The 26,347-nt window shown below is 44.5% G+C and overlaps 1 protein-coding gene across 1 annotated transcript; it reads right to left on the minus strand.

Moving 5' to 3' along the window:
- Positions 1–1,624: 1,624 nt before the first annotated feature.
- Positions 1,625–24,824, minus strand: LOC147230411 (neurexophilin-1). The gene is made up of 2 exons (XM_086153797.1): positions 24,615–24,824; positions 1,625–10,066 (listed from the first exon to the last, which is right to left on the minus strand). Exons 1-2 carry the CDS (start codon positions 24,699–24,701, stop codon positions 9,257–9,259), a joined length of 897 nt encoding a protein of 298 aa, XP_086009923.1. The 5' UTR covers positions 24,702–24,824; the 3' UTR covers positions 1,625–9,256.
- Between the last annotated feature and the right edge of the window lie 1,523 nt (positions 24,825–26,347).

The following is a 26,347-nucleotide window of genomic DNA, read 5'->3' on the forward strand; positions in this document are numbered from 1 at the left end:
CTATTTATATACTCAACGGTATATTTCATTACTATTTTAGTTTTTTGATAATGTTATCTTTATGACATTTCCTTATCTGTCCCTCTCAAAAATGCTTAATTAATTTTAATTTGATGAATATTTTTTTGTATATTTATTTTTAAAAATGGAACTACCCCTGTTTGATTCCGTTTTCTTGGACCCAGATATTTTTTTTCGGTACATTATCGGTCACGACTTCACTCGTATCAGCTGATTATAAAACCCGATCGACTCGAGAGTCTGACTGATGCTTTTATTTTGAAAAGACCGATTGGATTTTAAAAGCCTCTTTGTTGGGAGGAGACGGTCAGAAACAGCAGAGGGACGCTTTGCTTTTTTTTTTCTCTCTAAATCTCAACACGATTGATCAGATATGACATCAAATGTTTCTCCAGACTCTTTGAGGAAGTTTTTATGGACTTTTTACGACCCATACATCGGCCTCTCCCCCCCAGTCGATATCAGTATCAGCGGGTGAAAACTTTGCGGATCAATATTGGACGACTTTGCCCGCCGGAGTTCTTAAAGAGTTCACCAAAGATCACCGGTTTGGACATTGGTTGATTTCAATTGATGACCATGACAATGTGGAGACCACTAATAATTTGTCAGGAATCGGCATCTCTACCTTTATGATATTTAACCGTGTCTCTTGAATTCCGACACAAGCGCACCTGTGTTGGCGCAAAAAGCTACGTATTTACCTCAAAATAATATCAGTCAACAAAGTATAAAAACCTTTTTGTCAGGGCCGTCACTATCCTCTCGCAATATGACCGACTGGAAGGAAAAAACAGCGTGAGTAGTTCATCAAAAGTAACTGGAATAAAAATATAACTACCGACCATGCCAAAAGAAATGAAAGGTTTTGTGTGAGGGACAGATGGGTTTAATTCTGGTTTTACTAGCAGAGGGATATAGCGAGCGTCAGGTCGCTTCCATCCTTAAATTTCCAAGACAGCGGTTCGTAAGGACAAGGCCGGTGTATGCTGAAGCCGAAAACGACTCGCGCGAAGATGTCACATGACCTACAAAAAGAACGGCTAGTGGCGAAATGGCGTTCAAAACAGTTTCCCGCAGGCAAGACTCGAGTTGGTGACACTAGAAAAAAAAATGGGAAGCAAAGACGAGTCAGGCTGAGGTTCGCGGGAGACGACAATGATTGGACAACGGAGGGCCGGAATGACATCATCGTCTCCGATGAGTCGAACTTCCAGCTTTGTCTGATGGTTGGACAGAAAGCCGCGGTGTCTTGCACCCGCTGTGAGATCCGGTGGAGGATCTGGGGACGCTTCACCAATGCTGGAGTCGGGCAGATTTGTTTTTGCGAAAGACGCATGAAGCCGCCGAAAAGGTTTCTTCTAGAAGAAAACTTGCTGCCTACTGCTCTCACAACGTTCCTCAACTTTGAGGACTTGTTTTTCCGGCAGAATAATTTCGTGTCAAAAAGCTAGGTCCATCAAAGTGGGGATGAAGGACCGCCAGATCGGGATTATTTCACAAAATATTGATTTCTGAACGCTTTCCCAAGTTAAAACACTAGTATTGCTATTTTTTGCTTTGAGGTCTGAGAATACTTGACCTATTTGTGGTGTTTTGACCATTTTTCTTTTTTTTGTGTGCAAATGAAAATATTTATATTTGTAATTTGGGAGTTGAGAGTAGTTTATAGAGCAAAACACAAATATCATTTCTATTAAAGAAATAGATAAATCACTTGTATCTATAGTGGCTATGTAAATTAGTAATAGTAACAGGAACATTTTCAATCACTTTTTCATGAGAGCCAATCCCGGCTCTCGTTGGGGCAGGAGGCGTGGTTTACCTGTTAATCTCCGGGCCGCAATCAGACATCCGAACGTTCAACCTCTCATTCACACCTATGAACGATTTTGTACCTGCCGAGGGGAAGGTGGAGAACCCGAGCATTCACGCCTAAAGACAATTTCGAGTATTACGTCAATCGGCTGACTGTGGGAGGAAGATGGAGAACCCGGAGAGAACCAGGTGAAAAACCAAATGGAGAACCCGATCATTTCCCCCTCTGGCAGTTTACACTCCTCACTGATCCTACTTACTATTTTTGGACTGTTGGAGGAAGAGGGACTACCTGGAGAGAATCCAGCAGGAGAACATGGAGAATCCAACCATTTGCACCTGCAGACAATTTAGTTTTCAGTCAACCTACTGACTCCTGCTGGACTGTCAGAGGAAAACGGAGAACATGGAGAACCCAGCCATTCACACCTACAGTCATAAAATTAACCCGCTGACTGTTTTTGGACTGTGAGAGGAAGATGGAGAACCTCGAAAGCACCCAGGTAAGAGAACATGGAGAACCAAACAATTCACATCTACAGGCAGTTTCGTCTTCACCAAATCTACTGACTACTTTTGGTCCGTGGAAGGGAAACGGCGTACCTGGGGAGCATCCAGCAGGAGAAGATGGAGCAGCCCAACCATCGGTAACCTAGAGACAATATGGAGTTTTCAATCAACCCAGACTCTTGTTGGACTGCCAGAGGAGGATAGAGATCACGGAGGAACCCAGTGGCAGAAGATGAAGAGAACCACGGCGGAGGAACACGGAGAGAACCCAACCATCCACACCTAAAGTCAGTGGCAGAGTCGGAGGCTTAAAGCAACCAACTGATTGTTTTTGGACTTTCAGAGACGGAAGGAGGACATAGATAGAACCTAGATGAAAAACATGGAGAACCCAGGTGGTCTGGAAAGGAGAGAACCCATGCAGGAGAACACAAGCAGAGAATGTCAGGTGGCAGAGCTCACCTCTGGGAAATTTCGAATAATGAGTCTTTGTGATTCTAAGGTATCGGACACATTTAGATGTCGGTTCTCAAACGCCCCTGAAGTCTTAGCGTACCGGCTCGGGGCCCCCGGCCCCTCGGTCGGCTCGGTTATGAACGTGCCGACCGTAGATAAAACCCGGCGATGTTTTTTTTATTCTCCCAGACCAGAGTTTATATTTGGAGTGAACATTTTGTTTGGGCCCCCCGGCGACAAGGAACCCCAGTATTTATTCTCTTCTGATCTGCAGGAAGGCCGCGGGGAAATATCTATCGTTTCAGCCGCTTCCCCGGCGGACTGTTTTACTGTCTGTCACCCGGTGGGCGGAGTGGTGGTGGCGGCGGCGGCGGGTTCTAGAACTTTCTTTTTTTTTTTTTTTTTCAAATGTCCTCTTCCAGGTGGAGCAGACGCAGCTCAGGGGAAACTAAACAACAATAAGAGCAACAAAGAAGAACGGACTAATGTGAATGTTTTCAGAGAGGGTCAGACAAGAAGTGTCAGGGATTAAGGAAAAAAGCCGGGCGGTCTGATTTTCACGGAGGAATGCAGCCCAAGGAGGAAACTATAAATTTTTTCGGCGAGCAGATCCGGACGGGAAACATCAATCTCTCGGGAAATATTAGGTGGACCTTGGCAGGGAGGCTGGCCGACAACGGTCGGGTTTCGACTCCGGGTAGCCGAGTAAACCTGGGAGCGACGTCAACACCGGTCGATTTAACACAGATTAACTGCCATTACTGAGTTTGACATCAGAGAGAACCCTGGTTGGGAGACATCGGGAGGTCAACATCAGGGAAATGAGACTTTTGGCTTCGGAACGGGCGCCGCATTAGCAAAGGACGAGGAAAAACGTGAAGAAACATCAATTTCAAACGTTTTGATTCTACGGGATCTATCACAACGTCATGCAGGCCTGAACGAGCGGTGGGTTGGATGTCCGAGTGGAAGGAGGAGCGAATTGGAGACGGTTACGGGGCGGTTGCTTCGGGTGGTCGCCTCCACCTTCGGTTCCTGAAGAAGAAGGAAACAGAACAAAAATCTTTGATTCTCGCCCAGATATTTTCAGATATTTTCCTGGAAAAACCAAAGAGTCCCCTTGCCGTCAGGAAAACTCACGACAGAACGGAGTTCTGAAGCCGACGTTTGTCGTTATTTATTCCTTCAATTATGGATTATCAGCGGGGCCGGCGGGGGGCCGGTGACCAGGGGGCCTCCCGACCTCCTCCGATGCTCTGTCCTTTATTTTTGCTCTGTTTTTTCAAACTAACACAAATAAATTAAGCAACACACCCTCAAGCGTCTTCCGGGCGAAATTACTCCACCTCTCATTTCTTTAACCTCTGACTGCAGTTAAGAAGCATTTCATTCTTTTTATTGTCATTTAATTAGAATTACATCCAACAAAGCCTCATCTGTACAGAGATCACATTGACCATTATATTATAGCTTTTATTATTATCTTTTTTTTTTCTTGTTAATTTTGGCCATTTTTTTAAAAGGTATTTCATCAAGAATGTTTTCGAAAAGATTTTTTTTTAATAATCCAGGTGATATTAAGATTTTTCAAATGAAATTTCTCTCTTTTTTTTTTGTTTCTTTTTGGGGGTTAGGTTTTGTCCAGTTGACATGGCAATAGGTGATGTCATCATTTTTTTGGCACTTTTTTTACAATTGACATCAGCGATATCTGAAAAAAAATAAATAAAAAAAAATACAAATACAAAACATCCCCCAAAAATATCACCTGACCATTACTAATCAGACACTCTGGCCAGGGGCCCCGGGCACCCTGGATCCGCACCTGGTAAAATCAATGAATTTCATTAAACCCACGGAAGAATGTAGGTGGAGACCTGTCAATCAATAATTCTTATTGTGATGCACACACACAAGGGAAAAGCCAAGAAAAGGAAACTCCGGTCAAAACACCGACTGCGACAGCGCCCCGTTTCAGACTTTTTTTTTTTTTTTTGCAATTATTTCAAAATCAAATAAGTTTGCTGAAGGGGAGGAAATGATTAGTGAGATAATGAAAAAAAGACAGAGTGAGCAAATAATCATCAAAAATAAACAAACAAACAAAAAAAAAAAAACCCAAGACTTTTACCTGACAATTATTAAATCAGTAGCGTGCCGCCCGAGGGCCTTGTGTTTGTCGTGATCCGTACCTGGTAAAATCAATGAATATCATTAAATCTTGCAGCGGCGGCTTGTCAATCTAGCGCTAAATGACTATTTCTGCCTTCGCACAAACACGTGGGGAAAAATAAGGCGAGGTTGAGAGTCGAAAACGCCAACGCACATCTTTTGCTCGTCTACCTGCTAATTTCTAGCTAATATTTTCCAATAATGGATGGATTAGCTGCTAATTGCCAGAGCACTTTCCGCTTAATTCAGGACATTTCTTGGGTCGTTCTGCTATTTTTCTGGAAAAAAAAGTTCTGCAAATTGAATTTATTTATTTTTTATTCTAATTTATTTTCAGGTAATTTCTCCTTTTTTTTTTTTTTTTTGCCAATTTTCATGTAAAATCTCCCCTCCAAACAGAGGGGAGATTTTCCAACTGAAAAAAAAAAGAAGGTAATTTGGGACTGATTTCATGGTATTGCCATTCATATTGATGGATAATTGCCTTCTAATTTCATGTTTTTTTTTTTAGCATATATATATATTAATCAAAAATGTATGTAATTTGGTGCTGATTTCAGGGTATTGTCATTCATATTGATAAAAATTGTCTTTTAATTTAATGTTTTTTTGGCATATATATATATATATATATGCTAATAAATAGATAAATAATTGTTCCCCCTAATTAAAATTCCTCCTAAATTGTTCCTGACTAAAAATATATATTATTGTTCCCCCTTTACTCACAAAAAAATATTTAAAATAAGATTACCGCGCAAAAAACCAACACAACTTTGCAGATTGGAAACAAATACCTGTGTAAATAAATGAAACAGGATGACAGGGTGACCTTCTGTCTCACCACATAACATTAAACACAGATTAGCGCCGCTCGGAGTGGCACTCCGACGTAGATCCGTGCGTCGTTTTACCGTCGCCGCTCGGGCCCTTGAACACCTCATGAGCGCAGTGGCCGAGCGGGACGGTGGCCGTGTCCGGCAGGGGGGGGGGGCGGCGGACGGTTCCTCCCCGGCAAAAGTCAGGGCGGGGGGGGCGCTGGGGGTTTTCAGGGTGTTGGAGGATACCAAAGTCATTTTATTGAGATGAAAGAAGTGGCCCAAACAGCAATCTGAGACATTAGTCATTCCTTCTCCTCGCTGACAGAAACATGCTCTCGATTTATGAGTCAGGTGCTTCCAATGGTTCCTGCCAGCCTCGTTCCTCTGCATCATAAATTCCTCTTTATGCTTGCTCGTCCCAGAGGCGGACCCCCCGCCTCTCCTACCCCCCGCTTTGGACCCGCCTTGTCAGAAGGGGGGGGAAAAAAAAAAAAGAAAGAAAGAAAGAACCCCCTCCCCCCAGCTTCTTCTCATCCTCCATGTTGGACATCGTCCAGGCAGCCGTGAGGAGCTACATGGCCGCATAAAGCCCTGCGCAAAAGGCCCGGATTCTGAAGCGGCGGCGGCGGCTCCCGAGGTGCGCGTTTGTACTTTTGTTTTTTTTTTCCTTTTTTTTCAAAATGATTACGATGGGATTCAACCGGGACGTTAATTCATTCTTTGTGTGATGTTGACGCTGAAAAAGGAGCTCCCGCTTACGCCGCTTTCCTCCCTGACGCCGTGGCGCCGCCTGAATCCCAATTTATGTAATGAAGGTTTAATAGCCAATTGGGATATCCAATTTCATTAACAGCCAGGGATTCTTGGGCAGAATCCGCCTTTTTTGATAACCAGCGGTGCAAAAATGTTTGATAGGCGGAGCGCTTGATTAGAACCCGCTGTTTAATGGACGCTAAATCTCCTCGGGAGCCAGAAACCGCATTCCACTTCAATATTTGTTTGCGTTTCAACCGGAGCCTGACTGATGAAAAGCTAATGTCACTATCAGGATTCATTACGGATGGGAAACGTATACTTTGATAGCGCATCGGCACTTTTTAAAAAAAAAAAAAAAAACTACAACACACAACTGACTCCGATCCCTGATGCCTACAGAACACACTTGCTTTCGGCAATCATTCGCACGTTTTGCTCAGGAAACACAATCTGCTCGCTTTAAGTCAACTGGTCGCCTTCTGCCTCAAAGAAAACACCCCAAAAATCCTTAAACATCAGCAGGAATTCCCTTAAGGCTCATTTCTGCTCAGTTGTAAATGGGTCTGTTTCAAACGGCCCGCAGATTTCTTTATGTCGCTGTAGTTGTTAAACGATACAAGCACAATACGCCCACTAGAGGACGGTGCAGAGTTCAGTTTAAGACAATAACAAACACGGCGACATCAGAGGAGCCGATGATAATGCACATTCTAAGAAAGACACGTTCTGCTCAGCCATTAAACACACGGCAGACGGAGAATCCTCCTCCCAGGTTTAACAGACGCCACGATGTATTTTGGCCGGTTGCATTCGAGCATACCGCGCTACGCCGACCCCACAGGACGTCAATATGCGGATTAAACGTCGAGCATAAATGAGCCCTTAGATGTCATCGAAAAATGCTGTATTTCTTAAAGCGCAGCACAAAAAAACAAAACAAACAAAAATAAAACAAACTGCCTCGTAAGCGATGCTTCGGTTCAAGGAAGGGATGAATCGGAATCGAAATCGGAATACTGCGACGCCACATCCTGTTAGATCCATCCATCCATCCATCCATCGTCTGCCGCTTATCCTGCACTCAGGGTCGCGGGGGGACGCTGGAACCAGCAGTCTTGGGGCGCAAGGCGGGGTTCACCACGGACCGGCCGCCAGTCAATCGCAGGGCCACATCTATAGACAACTTGGGTATTGGTATTGATAATTCCTACTTTGTTTCCATTGAAGCTACGGACGGTAATTAGTTATCTGGCTAGAATCTGTTTTTCCAGCCAAATGTTTTATGTCCCCAAATAAATAAACCAAAAAAAAAAAAAAAAATTGAAAGCGATGATCAGAAACTGGCGCAAAATGAACTCCAAAAGGGGGTCGAAACGAAGCGTGACATGCTTCCGAGCTTGCAAAAGATAACACACATAGATAAACAGAGCACTCGTAGGGTTTTAAATCTCGATGATAATGAATAAAAATCAGATTTGATGCAAAGCCAGCTAGCAATTAGCGATAAATAGCAGGGAAATCAGACAGGAGGCGGGTGAACATTTGCACAAAGACCAAGGTGTGGGTTTTGGAGTCAGCCGGGCTCCGACGGAACCGTGTTTCCTGTCACTCCTCCGTGCTCTTCTTCCCTTCCGTCTTTGTTTCAGACATTTTGAGGTTTTGTTCTTTGTTATCCTTCACTTTCCGATTCTAAAACTACAGCATCCCATCGTGTTCGGCTCCTAATTAACGCCGGAGTCTTACTGAGGAAGGAGGTTTGGACTTTTTTTTTTGTGAGTGCCGATAATCGTAACAACCGTCTCTCGATGCGGAGGGTCGTCCCTTTTCACGCCATGTTTTATTCATTTTTTTTTGCGACACCCCTCGCTGGCGTTTGATTTGACGGGAAGCCCTCGGCAGACGGAGTCGCTTTCAATGACCTTTTAAAAAAAAAAAAAAAAGCGCTTACACAAAAACACAGAATTAAACCAGAATTTTTTTTTTTTTTCCCCTCATTTGTTTTGTTTTTCCTTCCTGGTAAAGAAGATTATTCCTGACAGCTGCGATAACGTGAAAAATATATATATATTTTTTTTGTTTTTTTTTTTCTTTCCCAGCTGTTTAACCAGATGAGGTTTTCATGCATGACATTCCTACGACAACACCAGAGAGGAATATTCACTCTTTACAAGAAAAAAAAAAAACCTAAACACACACCCACACACACACGTGGTTCGGAATATGTTTTCCATTACGCTCCCTAACACACGCTGACAGTTTCTTCTGATTGGACATTTTTGCCATGATTGCCGGAGACCGATCGGAGAAGACAGGAAGCGTGATTGAGATGGAAAAACGTGCCGCTGACATCGGGGGGGAAAAAAAAAAAAAAAAAAAAGATAAATAAATGAAAATAAAACATTAATAATACGGTCTTCCAGCCCCCGTGTGTGGAAACTATTTACATAAATACAATCAGCATTTTTATTACACTTTGCTGGAGGATTTCCCCTCTCGATGTAAGCAGCTACGCATATAATGAAGCCTGGGAAAGACGGGCAGCCCCCCCCGGGAACGACCCCGAGGTGGCGTCCGTTCATCAGAGCAGTTATCAGTCTGGGATTTGTGAAATAACGCCTATCAAGTCTGAAGTGTTTCCACTTCTTCTTCTTCTTCTTCTTTTTTTTCCTTCCTCTTCTTCCCAAACGTAGAGCAACGGCCGATCACCCGGTGGGGAGGTAGGGGTTGTCGCTGTGGTAGTTGTAGTCGGGACACACCTTCTGCACCAGCTTGTAGTCGGTGCTGTAGAAGGTGATGAAGATGCAGATGACCTTGAAGGGTTTGGAGCACAGCCAGGAGACGTGGCTCTGGGTCTGCTCCTGAGGGCAGCTCTGCGACGGGTCGTGGGCGCACAGCGAGTTCCTGGTTCCCTTCTCCACCTTCTCGTACTCCACTCGGCAGTTGAACAGCTTGGTCTCCTTGGTCTCCAGCGCCGTCTGCTGCTGCTGCTGCTGCTGCTGCTGGTGATGGTGGTGCTGCTGGTGCGGCGGGTGCACCTGGAACTCCACCGCCTTGGTCGGGGGCACCAGACCCACCGACACGTTGCCCTGGCCGGTGGAGTTGTGGCGGAAGTAGACGCTGAAGGTCCCGTTGCCGTGGTCCACTATCTTCCCGGTGATGAGGAGGTTGAGCTTCACCGTCTTGATGTTGGAGTGGAAGTCGCCCCAGCCGAACATCTTCTTGAATTTGCCCGTCTTCACGATGGGTCTCCTCTTGGTCCTGGAGCGAGGGTCCCGCGGGTTGGAGGCATTGTAGAGCCAGTTCCACTGCTCTTGCTTGGAGTAGGAGTCGGGCTCGCCGTAGTTCAGATCCAGGGAGGTGAAGTTCTCCTTGGCATAGAGGGTCTGCGACAGAAGGCGACTGATGGAGAAAGCCTTGCTGGCCTCTGTCCAGTACGTCTTCATCTTGGACTTAGACGTCTCTCTCAGGTCCGGATTTCCCGAGGTGGAGTCGGTGGCGGCGACCTGAAAAACCTGAAAACCAAAAAAAAAAACGCGTCTCGTCAGGATTCTCTTTTGAAAAACTCATCTCCCCGTCGCCGTTTAATTACACCCGGGAGACGAAGGCGTAGATGATATTTGGGTCTGATTAATTCTTGAATATTAAGGCTCTAATACTCAGCCTGCGAACATCACATTCTTGGCAAAAGGCTGCGGGAGCGAGCGGAGTGACGTCTTCGCAAGGCAAACAACGGCATCTGTTGCTCGAGCAAATATGAAATTCGCACGGCTGTGAATCGGGAACAAAAGAAGGAACGCGGAAGACGTGATTTCACAGAACGCTGGCTCTGGTGCTTCACTGGCTGGATTTCAATTCAGCTCTCAAGGATCCGAAAAAAAATATTCCAAATGTTTTCACATGCAAGCTATAGAGATCTATCGGTGTCGACCTGCGAAAGCTTTACAGATCAATCAATACTGTATCGGATCTGATCAGTTTATTGTATCAATAGCTGCTTTTTAGAGTTCTCAGAACTCTCCAGTCCGAATATTATTCCAGAAACTAGCCTCTCCCGGGGGAACCGTTTAGTTTAACATTGTCAGAGACGGTAAGGGACCAGGGTAGGGGCCGGTGTGACGCATTGACGAAGTGTCTGCTACATGTACCCTAAGCGCCATACTTAAAAACAAACCGCAGAAGAAGAAGAGGAAGACGACATGGACCACATGGAGGTGGAAGCTGCCTCGTGTTCTGCGTGGCAGGAACAACAAGGACGGACTACCAGATGGGCTGAAGTGATTTTTATCTTCTCCCAGCGCCCCCTTGCCATCTAAAGACCTCGCTAGTCATTTGGGCTAAAAAAGTTGATGTTCTCCTGCAAAGACTGGGAAACCCCTCTGATGCAGGAAAAGCTCTGATCTCTTTGAGCATTTCTTGCCGGTTCTGTCCATTTTGTCACAAGAAAAAAAGTGACAGGTGGCCATGACAGTCTGCAAGAAGTATGCTAAGTATGCCGATCACCTATGTTCGGTTGACTGCAGGTTGTCGTCACTTGTTTGGTTGAGGCGCCGACGGCTCCGTCGGTTCCGGGTTGAGCCGACGCATGATTGCCAAACATCCACAAGGGATCCCGTAGTCCGCTCGAATTTAATTTTTAAACTAAACCAGAACATCCGCGCAACTTCCCGTCGCTCCGGGTTCAAGAGATGCTAACGCCGCTCGCCTTGGCCGACGTTTCGAGTTGGACGGACACGCAGACAAAAGACAAATGTTGGCAGATGTGCAAATTTCTAGAGGGCGAACTGAAGCAGTTGAAGATAATTACGCCTAATCAAGATGAAGGTGGGCGAGGAGGGATGATGTCCCCCCTCTCCTGTGGTCAACTGCCTTAACAAAGGGTCCTGATGCAGTAATCAGGTGGTACAGTGCGCGAAGCGTGTGGCGCCGGTCGTCCTAATCAAGATGAAGGGTATTTCTGTCTCACGTGGAGACGAATGGAGCGCCCCTCCATCGGCCGCAGACGTGATGCAACAGCAGACAATTACCTGCTGAATGTGCCCTGAATGGATGATTGATGATTCACTCGCCGTCTCCCCGCCAACAATCACACAGATGAGAGGGCGAAGACTCCTCTTGGCCCGACCCCCCGCCGACAGTGATGTCCAAAGCGGGCGCGAGCGGCGTGACAGCAGATCCATCTGAGTGGAGCTTTTACATTCTGTAGCTTCGCCGGGCGATCGATACGAGCGGGGTCCTCGTCGGCGGAGTCGGCGGGACCGTGCCGGCGGGGGGTCGGCGGGTAAACCGACGCTTCTCTGAACTGGAGCGCACCTTCATTTTGTTCAGTCGACTTCAAAGAGGGGGCCGTGAAAAGATGGCCCCTGGATGTTTTGGAGAGGAGCCCGTGATAAATGGCCCGACGAGAGCGAGCCGTCACTGACATTGCGGAGGCTTTGGCCGCTACCCGTCTCGGAGCGGGGGGTCTCCAACTGGCCCCGACCGCCAAAATAATTGGGGCCGGAGACTCGCGACCCCGCTGTTCCGGAGAAAGGGTCGAACCCGCCGTACGTCTTTTTCTTTCAATTACAGTGATGGAATGGGCTGTTTGTAAGTCATTTTAAAATGTTTAAATTTAGCCCGTCTTTCATTGTTTCAGGATTTTCATTCACTCCTGGAAAAATTGGGGGAGGATTATTTTGCGCTGATTTGGGTGGATTCCCTGCAACATTAGCTCCGGTTCCAGGAAGTAGTCCCCTCTTCCAGGGGAACCTCTTAGCTTTGCATTCCCGCAGTGGGTAAGGGACTGCAAAGAGTCGACCGTCCGTGACGTGCACCTTAAGCGCCGCGGTTCTGAAACAAACCACCGTGGAGAAGAAGAGGAAGACGACGTGAACAACATGGAGAGCGTAGCCATGTTCTGCTAACTGTGGGAATAATAACGGCGGACTATCAGACGGGATGAAGTGTTTTTATCTTGTCCCTGCGCTGCTTCATTGCGGGCTGAAGAACCCCGCCATGAACTAACTCCGTAATGACGTCGGACAAAATGTCGCTGTTGCGTGTGAGACTTGCGGCTCGGTTTCTTGCTGCTCCTGCCCATTTTGTCAAAGGAAAACAGCCGACCAGTGTCGGCACTGTTTTAAAAATGCGGATCGCAAAAATGTATATCGGTAAAAGTGCGTCTTTTGGGCTCTACCAATCACCGAGGACCTACGTCACAGGAGTTCCTATGGACCTCTAAAAGGGCCCTGCATGGGAGAAGGGGCCAAAAGAGCTGGACCTGAGATCCCTGGTTCCTCTGCTGTCCCAGAGCACCAAGAAAAAAGCCTGGTTCCTGAAAGTTTCTAGCTAAAAAGCCGTTTTTTTCACTAATTTCCCGCCAATATTGGGTGAATTTCTCCCAGATTTGTCGGTCCATTGTTTTCAAAGTCATTCAATTCGCTCATTTACAAGCCGCATCTTCGGAAACACAATCAGCCAATTCTCAGCCCAAAAAAAAAAAAAGAGACGAGATAAAGATGATTTGTCAAAAGCGCGACCGCTAGTTTTGAGATACTTCGTCAAAGAAGTTGGGCGGAAATGTGCGACAAAATCAGAAATGAAGTGAAAACCTTGACTTTCTGAATTATTGACGGGTCCGCTTCCGTCGGGGTTCGGTCTGAGCGGCGCCTCCGCCGTCCGCCGGCAGGTCGTTTCCCTGCGCAGTCAAGCAGTTAAACTGTATTAATGAACGCTCCTGTGCCGCTGGAAACAAAAGTCTGTCAGGCCGCCTCGCCCCTGATTTATTGTAAAAAGATAAATTCGGGCGTGAGGTTCGGGAAGCGGCTTCCCGTCCAGGATTTATTGACACCATTACAGTGGAATGTAAAGCTCCTTAGGATGTAAAAGTTCAGCGGGAAAAGGATCATATAGACGCCGCCGCATCGATTATGACTCTGCAGTTCACTTTCACTCTGGGGAGGCAACACTTCTTTATGTGTGCTTGTTGCTCGGGTTTGAATGAAATCTCACTGTGGGACTAAAAACGTTATTAATAAGGCCAATAAGAAACAGACTACGGAAATTTATTGACGTATTACGATTGAAATTAATCTAATTATTATTCTTTGTGCTCTGACTGATACCATTTTGTTTCGACTGTGGGATTTAGGTGGTTAGGTGCCAGTCTTAATTTAATTATTCTTCATTATTATTATTATTATTATTATTATTATTATTACTATTGTTGTTATTCATTTACAAATAGGAATAACGTCCTGGTGATGTTTTTGACATTCCTGAGCTGATTTTGTTTATAATTCCCATTTAATGTTTTGGGAAAATAGTTCAGCGGGAGGTTTTTAGTCAATTCCTGATCATTTCTTTATAATTAGAAATTGCTAATTAACGCATTGTTATGCTGCATGAGTCAAAAAAAAAATGAAATGCATTTAAAGGGAATGAAAGGATGAGCTAATTAATTCAGAGAATAAATCCCTGAATAAGGCATTTGTTATATGATATTTGAAAGATAATGCTTGTAATACAGATGAATCAGAAATGAACAAAAAGTCAAATTGCCACTTCTGAGAGGCCAGAATGAATCTAAAAGATGATTCCATCACTTTGACTGACATGCAAAACATACTCTGCAAGTTTTATTTCACCGAAAGCTGTCCAAAACAATGGAGCTTAATTCAATCGTTTTATATTATTCCGAGCGTACATATTGTCTCCAAATGACCTTTGATTCATAATCCCCCCCCCCAAAAAAAAAACACACGAAAAAATGATTTTCCATTTACAATTCTATTAAGAGTCATTAAAAGGAGACTCCAATCATCAAATGAAATATAATTTCCGTCGCGCAGTAATTACTAACGGGGGCTCGGTTCTTGGCAGAGTCGTGAAATCAGATCGGGGATATTAAGAGGCTGCTTTAAGTGACTGTCGGACTCATATGTGACGGACGGATATACGGGATGATGTAAATCCGGGGCAAGTTCCCCGAGTCGAATTTAGGAACTTTTGTCGCTTCGTCAACCAGGTAATTAAGACGCTCCCGCAGCCTGTTTGGAAAATGACAATTTTTTGCAACTTCATGCTATGAATAATTCTGCTAGAGGAGATGACAGTGGATTTTTTTTTTTTTTGGATGGGATTACTTCACACACACACACACACACACATCCCCTTCCCCAGATTATCAAACTCAAAATTACATAGGGCATCATCAGCAGAGCTAATTCCTGGGTGTGGGAGTCCGTCCTGTTGTCTCCGTCGCTCTGTTTCCCGGGTCCCCGAAAACTGTGACGCGCAAATTAGCTTTCATCTAAAGCACCTGACAGTCGCCGGATTAGAGCATGTGGAGACCACATTCACACAGACCCCACTTCACGGATTAGAGCCCAACCTGTAATCCAGCCCAGGGAGATTAAGCAGATCAGAGGCAGTCCTCACTAAAGCCACGTTTATATCCACAGCATCCCCACCGACTGACTGCAGGAACACACGGAGGGCCAAGATTTACCTCTCGCTGGCTTGAAAAACATGCAAACCCTGCACAAAGAGCGTGTGCGAGCCTGTGTGTGTGTGTGTGTGTGTGTGTGTGTGTGTGTGTATGTAGAATGCAGTGGTTCTGCAGGGAGGAAGTGATACTTGAAGGACAATCTAACATGAAGGTCAGCAGAAACACTTGAAATAACTTTTGCCTGAGGGGACATTGATTGTTCATCAATATTGTTAACTGGGATTTCTTTTTATGGCACTTGATTTAAACGGATGCCCGTACGTGTGTGTGTGTGTGTATGTGTGTGTGTGTGTGTCTATTTTCACACATTTTTCTGGATTTATCAATATAAATTCTCTCTTACTTCTTAGTAACTGTCTTCATGACAAATAAAATAAATATAAATATATATCTTTATTTATTCTATTAACATCGGGATGTGAAATATATCAAAATAATGAGCCAATCTGCTCATTTTAAAAAAAAAAATTCAAAAAGAAAAGGGTAGGGTGTTCATTCCGGTTAGCGCTTTAGCCAAGGTAGCAATAGCTTTAGCATTAGATGGAGCTCCTCAAAGGGTTTTTTGTACAGAAAAATAAAGGGTTAGAATAAGAAATTCAATTAGTAATAAAAATATTTCAAAAAAACGACACAATCAATGACTGCCAGACAAACGAAGGTGGGGGAAATCTTTCCCCTGATGCCGCAGACCTCTTTAGCGCCCCATCGACAAAGACATCGGACAAATCTTTATTTCTCATCACAGGGTTCCGGCTTGCCAGCCAGTATTTCTCCGTTGCTTAGCTGCAATTCGGATTTTTGATGCGTAGTTTTGCAAAACAACCCGCACCTAATTTAACAGTTCAAAAAGTAAGAGCACCTAAAAAAATAATTTTGCACGGCTAAAGAAATAAACCTGGTTTGCATGAATTTGTGGCCACTAGGGGTCAGCAGTAACCTGACACCCGCAGTAAAAGAAGAAGTTGATGAGTGTTCAATCCATGGATTTGTATTTAGTTTCAATCCAACGAGAAGAGCGAGGAGCTTTGTTTTGCAGAAAAGACACCTCAGGTGGTTTTATGCAGAGCAGGTGAAGCCAACAGGGTTTTACAGCTTTGTCCCTGTAAGCAAGAACCAACGTCAGGCTCCGAAAGAACGCAGAGGGAAACCAAAAGCAGGGAGCTGGAAGATCTCCCAAAAAAGACAAGGCCACCTCCATGCCGATGCAGAACGGGAAACCTGAACAGAATTCCAGGATGCGGTGACTTAAAAAGAGGCGGACTCGTCTCCTTCGCTAACTCCATGATTGCCGCCGATCCAGAGGCGCAGTCATTAACGCACCAAATTCCGCCCGGATGTTCACAATCATGGATGTCGGAATTAAACGTACACGCCGTGGCATCCCCTCGGCTCACAATTCATTTTCCTGCATGTCCTCCTTCCTAGTTTTTATTTATTTTTTTCCTTTTTAATTAGATAATACGGGTAAAATGCAAAAAAAAAAAAAAAAAAAAAAATCTTAAAAAGCCCCAAAAGTAAAAACAAAGAAAAACCAAACTCTTCTTTGAAGCATCAAAGCGTTTGGTGTGATTTAAATAGTTTGGGGTATTTTATTATTTTTTTCTGCGCATTAGAAACTTGTATCGCCTGATAATCCATTCCAAGAGAGAAATATCGATCACGCACTTGTCCTCGAAATCTCGATAAATGATATCCTAAAAATGATTCCCGCGGCAGGAAACGGCACCTTCAGGGCTTTTTTTTTTTTTAGAGATTTTTCTAAATGACAAAGACAAAGTGAATGTGACAGCTGGCGCGATTGGATGCAGTTCATTTTCCACAGAGCAGGTGATCTGACCAGTGCATGATGGGTAGAGAACATCCAATTATGCTTGACATACCTCAATATGCATAATCGCAGCGGTGGTGAATGGCGGCGCTGCTGCACAGCTGGAGACGGCGGCTCGCGGGAAGTGAATTCGAGGAACGCCGTATTAATTGAAAATCGCATTTTTTCTTCTTCGGTCATGATTTGTGCTGCTCTAAACAAAAAAAAAAAAAAATCAACAGAAAACAAAAACAGACAACACCGTGCTGTCGGTTTCAACTCCCATCATTTTTTTTCTAAAGAATGGCTCTTTTTCGAATATCATACGAATAGCTACATGTCTCTGCGGCAACCTGTTAAATCCGAAAACTCAGGCGCCGTGATCAACTGAAGCGACTCCGCCACATGCTATCGTAGCTTAGCATCGGCAAACAACACCGTTTGCTTCAAACATCTGCATCAGTCAGAACGGCCGGATCCTTGCAAACACTATCGGAGGTCTGAAGTCTACATTAACATCTGCTTTATTTCATATGAGCTTAAAGGAGGGGGTGTGATAAACCGGGACCAAACAAGCACCGCGGGACTCGTGCTCCACTGGAAGTCTACAAATGGAGCCAGATGGCGGCGAGCTCCCCTCGGGTGTGGCGTTTTTCGGAACGACGGCGAGCCGCAAATGGAAAACCAGCCATGTCCATTCACCGCCAGTCATTCTTACATTAATATCTGCTAAACTGCTTGTTTTACAATTGTTACTCCAACCCTTCCTGCCCTGCCAGGTGAGATACCGAACCAGGATTCTTCTTCTGGCTGTGACAAGCAGTGGGATTATTCTTGTTTTTACAACTCCAAGGGTGTGAAATATTTAACGACGAAATGCAGGAAACCGTCGAAAAATCATGTGTCCAATAGGGTATAATTTCATGTTAAGTAAATAAAAAAAAAAAGGCTGTGCTCACTGATGGAAACACACCAATCTATTATATGACACACACACACACAAATACATTGTTCTGTGTGTTTTCCCCCTGTTGAAAAGAGCTGGTTCAGTCCATTCACTCTATTGTGAAACTATCCAAAGTGCTGAATATGACCACCCGCGTTATTCTGCCTCCCCCTCCCAACAACGTCAACAAAGCATGAAAAGACACAGAATTAACACGGCATCGATCCGAACACGCGCCGCCGGCGCGCGGCGTCCGCAGCCTGGCATTTTATAAATGTCCACAGGATGAGAATAAACCGCGAACATGTTCCGGGCACTGTGACCGCCTGCCGCTTCCAGGAGAAACCCGCCGGAGAGAAGGCGTCCATTCCACGTTCAATGATGTTTAATCCAAAGGGATATTTTTTTTTTTTTCATGCAGAATCAAGAGACCCCATTAATAACCTCGTATCTTCTCCCTCCATTTTCCCGTATATTAAAGCTATTGTTGAATCTTTTCGGCTGCTAGCAGGTAGCTGTTAGCGCTACTGCCTCAAACCCCTGACTCTAACGCACTCTCTCTTTACGACTCTCTGTCCTTCACTTTCTACCCCAGGCAGAAGGCCGCCAGCGTTAAGCTTGGTAAAAAAGCAAAAGCCAAAAAGTATTTTTTAAGGTCATTTTGAATCGCCGTGCAAAAAATGAATCGAAGGTGCTTGAAAACAGTGAATGTTTTTGGATCATCATTTTGAAAGCGACACGTTCACCTCCTTAGTTTATTATTGTTTTTTTTTCTTTGTTAGTGTTTCTTACTGCCTGTACTGTTTTTTTTATTTTATTTTTTTTCTCTATGTATTCTCTAGTGTCAGTTATTGTCTTGCAACACATAGCAAGAATTTTATTGCATTGTCTGCATCACCATATTCCTAAAAGCGTATATGATAATAAAAAAATCTTGAATCTGTTCCACCATGATTCGGAGACTCTGGCGCCCGCTAGCAACCGCAAAAATCAGAACCGTTATAAGATCCTCACACAAAAAACAGACAAGATAAAGGAACTAGTCTGCTTTTATTGTTTTTACCTTTCTTTTACAGTTGCGGCACGTATGGACTTATTCGACACACACAGCTGACCACTGTGAGATGGGTCAGTGCTAAAATAAACACCTCAATAATTAAGGTGTAAATATTAGACATGAATAAACCCTTGATGGCAACGCTGTGTGAAAACGCCTTTGTGTTCAAAGGCTCGGTTTGTGTATTTATTTATCTCCCAAATCGCATAAAGATGAACAACAAACAACAGCTACCGCGACGTCTCGGGAGGTTTATTTCTCACATCCGAAACCCGCTTTTTATTTTAGATCGCTTTTTAACGTCGGGCTTTAATTGCACCTGGATGTTCTCCGGTGTTTTCCGATGCGCGCCTTCCTTCGGAAGAAGCTGCATTCGAGGCACGCGTTTATTTATAGCGGCCCGTCTGACGCCTGACGCGCGGGTTTTCGGACAAACGTGTTTAAATGGAAATGCCTTTCCCTCCGAGAGGTTCTTTACTTTCCGACCTGCGGTTTTGCCAAGAGACCCTCGACTCCATTTAGCTGCGTGTTAATATAATTTCCAGGTTCAGTGCGTCAGGCAGAATCCCCCCCTTCCCCTCCACCCCCACCCCCTTGGACTAGATAACGACGGCGGCGGCGGCGGCGGCGGCGGCAGTGTGCCGGAGTCCTTTAGCGGAGGACTCTCAGATTGCCAGATGCGGCTTGTTGGACAAACCTAAATGCTATCTGGCTGTGGCGGGCGTGTGATAAGGCGCCGGCGTCCCCTCTTTGAAACGCCAGGATAAACAAGCCCACCTCCTCCCGGGAGGACATTCTCTAGGCCGGGCTGGCAAATTCCAGCGTTAATAGAAGCGGCAGATGACTCTGCGCCGGGCTCTACACAAAAACCCCGTAACAAAGAATGACAGTGTGTGTCAGTTTTCATTTACCTGAACGCGGGGCTGCTGCAGAGCATGCATCGCTATAGGAGTGTATGAGGATGGCGCCAGTCTGAACGGCGTCCGGGCTAAATTCTGCAGGTTCCGTTTGCACACCGCCCGACATGTTCGTCGGGGGCGATTTCGGAGCGCCGGGTCTCGGCGGGATCGTGCCGTCGCCCGACGATGGAACCTGTGACCCTCCGGCGAACCCTTCCGGCCGCGGCTTATTTCTAAATCGTCCGCCTCACAGCAGGGCTCCAAAAGAAACCTTCCTGCTTCTCTTTAAAGGATTATCAAGCCTTGTCTCGTCAAGTTGGGATCCGGCGTCACTGTGGACGGCAAAATAAGAATTTCATCGTACTGGGTTTCCTTGACATCGAACACCTTGAATCTTAAAATTTTCAGCTCTCTTGTTTCTCCTTTAAAGGCAAATTATATTTCGTGTTAAATGTTTGGTTGATACCACTAAGTAAGATTTCCATGACCGCTGTCACACACTGGGGGTCAAACCAGCAGCCTCGTGGCCGGAGGGACGCCTTTTCAAACAGCGCTTTTATTCTAATTCCCAAACGGTGACATTGTGTTCCAAAAAAGGGGAATTTAAAATCCACACGGATTCCGGTTGATAATTGATCACGGTATCAATGTATCGATCGGAGACGGAGGCTAAGACGGGGCCCACCGGGGGCCGACAAAGCAAGATAAACGACCTCTTTAGAGCTTGTTAAAACAAAACAAAGGTCATTTCAAACACGTTTAAAGTGTGGAGAAATGAAATGGGACCGAAGGAAAGGGAATGGGAGAAGACAAGAGGTCAGAGACGCTCCATCTCCATCGGCAACAGCTGTGCCCAAAACCAGAAGAGTATTCAGCATCCGGGACGACACGGAAAAAAAATAGAAGCCAAAGTTCTGAGGAGATTTTGACTATCGAGGAACTTCCTGCCAGAAACTGTGCCGGTTTCAGACTTGAGATATTTAGGATGTGCGGTTAAGGCTAAATAGTGATAAATGGTGATTATGCATAAACAAACAGCTAAATACAGTTGTGGAAACAGCAGCCCCCAGCAGCTGCGTCCACACAGGCGTCAGAGGAACAACCATGACTCAAGGCTTCTGTTGACCATTTTGCATTTAGTAGTTCTCTTTTAACTGCATTTATCTATTGATATTCTTCCATTGAACTGATTCCTGATTTTTGAATGGCTTCCTTTATTATTCTTGTATTTCTGGGAAATGCTAAATTATGGGACAATTTTTCAAGGATTTTTTTGGCCAGTCTTAGCTTCCAGGTAATTGATTACAATTTTTTTTTAATGACATTTTAATAGTATTTCTTGAATCTTGTGCCAAATTTGATGATTTACCGTTAATTTTTCTGGCTCAGTTTTTTAAAATGTGTTTACTTGACTGTACTGGCTTTTCCATCATTTTTTTTTCCAACTTTTTTCAGTTTTTTTATTTAATTTCAGCAGTTTGTTTATTGGTGCTAGATTTTAGGAAATTACTAGTTTTAATTAGATTGAACATGACCACTGTCATAGTCATTCATGGTATTTTGATATTTCTCAGAAACATCTCACTGAATTTCGGACAAATTTGAGGATGTTAAGTTATTTTTTTCTTTTTTTTTTCACTAACGCTCAATTTTTTTTCTTGGCCAATCTGAGCTTCCAGGCAGTTCATTTCCAATTTGTGACTTAGTTTTGATAGTTTTTAGAAAATTACTCACTAGGTAATTTATGCCATCACTTATTAATTTTAAAAATGTGTGTTTTTGGAGTGATTTTTTTTTTCAATGACTAAAATGGTGTTTTAAACGTAATTTCTTCGAGATTACTTTATTATTAGCTGCCAAGTCATCTCAAGCTAATTTTCTGATAATTTCTATCAGGATTTTTGGAGGGGATAAACCCACTGGAGGGGGCCTCGGATTTAATAGCCTTGATGGTATCTCTCAGAGAGGGATATGACCGCCGTCAACGTCAGTTTCATGGTATTTTGGTATTTCCAGGAAATGTCTTGCTGTATTTTGGGACAATTTTTCAAGGATTTTCAGTAACTTTCAGAAATTAAAAAAAATGTTTTCTTGGTCTGACTTAGCTTAAGGGTAATTTATTTCAATTTTTGCAAATTTAATTAAATTTTAATAGTTTTGGACCAATTTTTTTTAGAAAATTAGTAAAATGTTTTCATTAGAATTTCCTTTAGATTATTTTGCTATTTTCTTTAATTTGACTACAATTTCATTTTAATTTTTTTTTAATTTATATCAATTTTAATAGTTTATGTTTTCGGAGCTATTTTTCTTTGAAATGACTTTAAAAACATGTTTTAAATTGAATTCCTTTTAGATTACTTTGCAATTTGCTGCCAAGTCATTTCAAGCTAATTTTCTGATAATTTCTATCCGGATTTTTAAAGGGGGGACTAATCCACTGGAGAGGGGCCTCGGGTTTAATGGCCTTGATGGTATCTTCCGGAGAGGGATACGACCGCCGTCACAGTCGTTCCCGGTAAATTGAACTCGTCGCACCTTGTGGGGTCCTACCCCCCCTCCTGCTCCCGCCTTCATCCTCCCTCGTTGATGAATCAACTAAGGGCATTTGACTCCCCGCTAAGGATTTAGGTCTATATTCTCTCCGTGATATCAAAGTGTTACCTGAGGGGGGTCAGAGATGATGACAAATCACCAAGTGTGTCAAGACATCAGAGGCGGCTGCCGACGGAGGCCGGGGCCTATCGCAGCCGTGCCGCTTTGAGAGGCCGGGGCACAATTATCACCGTGACTTCCGAGGAGGATAAATACTGTTCGCTGATGGACTGCGGGATATTGGAGCGGGGCAGTTTGAAGAAGGAAAAGAAGAAGAAGAAGGGAGAAGGGGAAGAGGGAGAGAGAGTGAGGGAGGAGGTGTAGAGACCAGCCACCAGTTTTTCCAACTTACCCAGAGGAAAAATGCATAATCATATTATTTCACACACGAGTTGGTTCAAAGGCGGCCAAAATAAGTTTGCAAGGTTCCCATGGGTCTGACAATCTGTTGAAGGAGCCGCAGGCGAAAGCTTAGGATGCACCGGGTACGAAACAATTATGATCATCCCATTAAAGCATGGCGAAGCAATTTGGCAGCTCAGACGGACGGGAAAAAAAAAAAAAAGAAAAGAAAAAAAAAAAAAAGAGAGAACGCTCCCATCAAGTGACGCCATGACAGCAACTAGTCCGGCGATAATCTAAGTCGCGTATTTTCGACCTGACGATCCCTCCCGTTAACTGTGACAGAATTAGATGCTTTTAGGAAATCCCGGTTCTGCACACTAGAAACGGGAAGGAGTTGTTAACTTCCGAAAAAGAAATAAAAAAAAAAAGAAAAAAAAAGAGGGGATGGGGGCTGAAATGATTAGTGCGCTTAGTCAGCTGTGAAATTGAGTTTATGGTTTTCAAGACGGCAAATTCAATTCGATAATGGGTATTAAGTTGTAGAGAATAATTAATAGTAATTGACTTCTTTCCATCACTATGCAAATTAAACACAGATAACACCGCGGGAGCTTTTTAAGGCCAGTCAAGTTTGCGCGCGGATTAAGTTTGTGGGATTTATTTATTTATTTGCCCCCCCCCGCCGCCGCCGCCGCCGCCGCCCTCCCGTCCTCCCCGGGTGCGAGGAGTGTCTCCTGTTCTTCTTTGATTGCTTTGTTGACAGATTTATCTGCGGGTGAAGGGGTTACTGTCTCTCGGCGGATTAGAGGAATTGGGTTGTCACAAACTGTCAGGGCGTCGGGTTTGGAGCATTCTTAGTGCGTTTGCTATAATGGGCTTGGTCTGCAACGCCGCCGCTCTGTCAAATATATTCCCATTCACACGCATCTTTAGACCGGAGGGGGGGGTTGAACGGATGGTGGTGAGCAGGGAACAGCCGGCGGGGTGGATTTGTAAGGATGCAGATTTGGGAAGGAAAGCCGGCGTGCCAACATTGATTAGCAGGAGTTGATTATTGGCGAATCACCGCGTGGATGGCTAAGTTGTAGGAGCTGCAGATTTTTTTTTTTTTATGCAAAAAGAAATAGCGGATTGTACGGCGAGCGCAAATGATGCATTTAAGTGCCTCTTTCAGACGGCGAGTCGAAGAAACTCCCAGTCGTCTGCAGGCATTCATACCCTCAAATTAGACTCCTATTGTTCAGTCCCATTAGCACTTTCTGACGGGAGAGACAACGGCGTTACCTTTTTAAAGGAAACAAAAAACCCACGCGGTCTGTCTGAATAGGCCTCCAAAAAAAAAAAAAAACAAACCAACAAAAACTTGATTTACTTTCCCTCTTGGTTAATTATGCCGCTTTTTTCGCAGAAAAAGCCAGGATATAAGGTAAAAGGTTTTAACAACATGCCGTTGAAATGAAAATGACGCCGCCGGCCTGCATATCATATCCTCGCCTACATATCATATCCTCCACGGCCAACTATGACTTGGATGTACAACCTTATTTTATATTCCCTTTTCTTTGCTGCGAAAACACAAATCGAGATTTTCTATATTCCCCAGCCGCGAGCCGCAATGAATGAACAAATAGTAAACGAATCCCTCGGTCGCTAATGAGGAATGGCTGCTGATTGGTTGCCGTGACTCCTTGCCTTTTTCCAGTTTGGAGATGCTCCTTTTCTACGACTTCCAAGTGTTTCATCTCGAAACACCGGTCTAAGCAAATGTCATGTTGGAGAAAAAAAAACGTGATGAGAAGAAGTCACGCGTCGCACGTTTCGGGGATTTCGCGGCGACGGGGCGGCGCGGGCGGGGAAACTGACGGATGATTTGTCGTTTGAGAAAAGCGTAGAAATATAAACACTGAGGTGGACAGAACTCACCCAGGAGACGAGCGGCAGCAGCAGAGCGGCGGCCCAAACGCATGTGGTCCCCATGCTCCTCCGTGGCGAGCGCGTGCGTCCCCTCATGTCAACCTTCTGCGCCTCTAATCGGACATGGGGTCGGAAGCGGAAGAAAAAAAGGACAAAAAAAGGGGGAGAAAAAAAAAAATCAAAAAAAAATCTCACCCCCGAACCGGATTCTTTGCGATCGGAAAAAGTTGCGGGGGGAGAGAGAGGAGCGACGGAGGAAGGGGGCGACGGATGGGGGGAGGCTCCAGAGAAGATTCAGGACTTCAGGTGTCTCCGCAGCCGTCTGGAGACGCTGCGACCGGGATGGAGGTGTTGGTACATCTGAGAGTCGGAGTGGAAGGGATGCTTTATATGGCGCGCTGAGGGGAGGGGGAGAGGAGAGCGATAGCGAGGAGAGGGGGTGGGGTTGGGGGGGTGCACGGATGGAGGTCCACATCCAAGACTTTGAGGGAACAACTTTCAACGAAACGTCATCGAGGGGCGACACCTAGTGGCGGAAAGCTGCAACGACACGGCAAAAAATATTACATATTTGAAAAAAAAACAAAAAAAACATGATGTAACAGCGAGTAAAGGGGAGGGGGGGGTAATGAGCTGCAGTCATTATTTTTAAATGGATGGTTTCGGAACCGTATTATCTTTTATTGCATTTTGATGAGAATGTCTGCTTTGCTTTTAAAGGTCTACGGCGCTTAAATAACAATATTAATAATAATGGCAGGTACGTAAAAAAAGTGTTTACATCCGTCTGCACTGTAACTGTTATCTCGGTAATCAAATTTCAGTTGCTCGCCGGAACATAAACGTCAGTATTTCAGCGGTGGTTTCATTAAAATGTGCCTTTCGTGAGCCGTAATTTAAATGTTAGCATTCTCTGCTATATTTCTAGTGTGCAGACCTTATATGTATAAAACCTAAGATACTGTATCAGACATCCCATGTTTGGCTCCAGCTCTTCTCCTCGGGCCTCGGATGTTTTTTCTTTTTTATTTATCCTTATCTTTTGAGAAGCGGCTCTTGTTTTTCTGATTCATTGGCGTCGCCCCGAACGATAGCGCATTCGGTGTATGTTTGTGACACGGTGCCACGTTGTGTGTTGTCGTGTGTCCGTCCCACGGCGGGACACAGAGGCCAGGCGTCCCCATGAGATCACCTGTACAAATAAAGATAAAGGAAATAGTTACGGCGTTTATCGGCAGCCTCTGCTCACGCCATCTCTCCCACGACCTTGTTATCGCCCCACCATTTTCTCTTTAAAGTGTCTTTGGGATTTTTTGTTTTTTGCTGACTTTGTTTCGTGATATAACTTTATTTAAAAGCATAAAAGATGCATCTTGTGTCTGTCCTTCTCGCAGAGGGTTTCTGCTGATCCGTTCAAAAAGGAAAATAGAACCCGTAAGTAAGGCGGTCTAAATAGGGACTGTAATACATTACATTTGGAAAAAGTAATAAGTCTTTTTTTTTTTTTTTAATCTGCTTCAATTTGCTGATAGCATTAGCTGCACAATTATGGGGGCAAGTTTGCTAGCATTGGCGCACACACGCACACACACACACACACACATACTGTCCTCTGTATTTTTTTCAACCATTACAGGTTTTTCCTCTTCAATAAATAATTTCTAAGAACTCAATCATCCACTGTTTATGCATGAAACCATGAACAAACACCAGTCCTCTGGATTTCACCTTGTGGAAAAAAG

This window comes from Fistularia commersonii, chromosome 10, assembly GCF_037954325.1.
Source record: "Fistularia commersonii isolate RoL2024-O1a breed Wild chromosome 10, RoL_Fcom_v1.0, whole genome shotgun sequence".
Lineage (NCBI taxonomy): Eukaryota > Metazoa > Chordata > Actinopteri > Syngnathiformes > Fistulariidae > Fistularia > Fistularia commersonii.

Coding starts and splice junctions, on each gene's coding strand:
- LOC147230411 (XM_086153797.1), bottom strand. CDS start 24,701: ATGAGGGGACGCACGCGCTCGCCACGGAGGAGCATGGGGACCACATGC. Junction 10,067..24,614: donor TGCTGCCGCTCGTCTCCTGG/GTGAGTTCTGTC, acceptor TTTGGTTTTCAG/GTTTTTCAGGTCGCCGCCAC.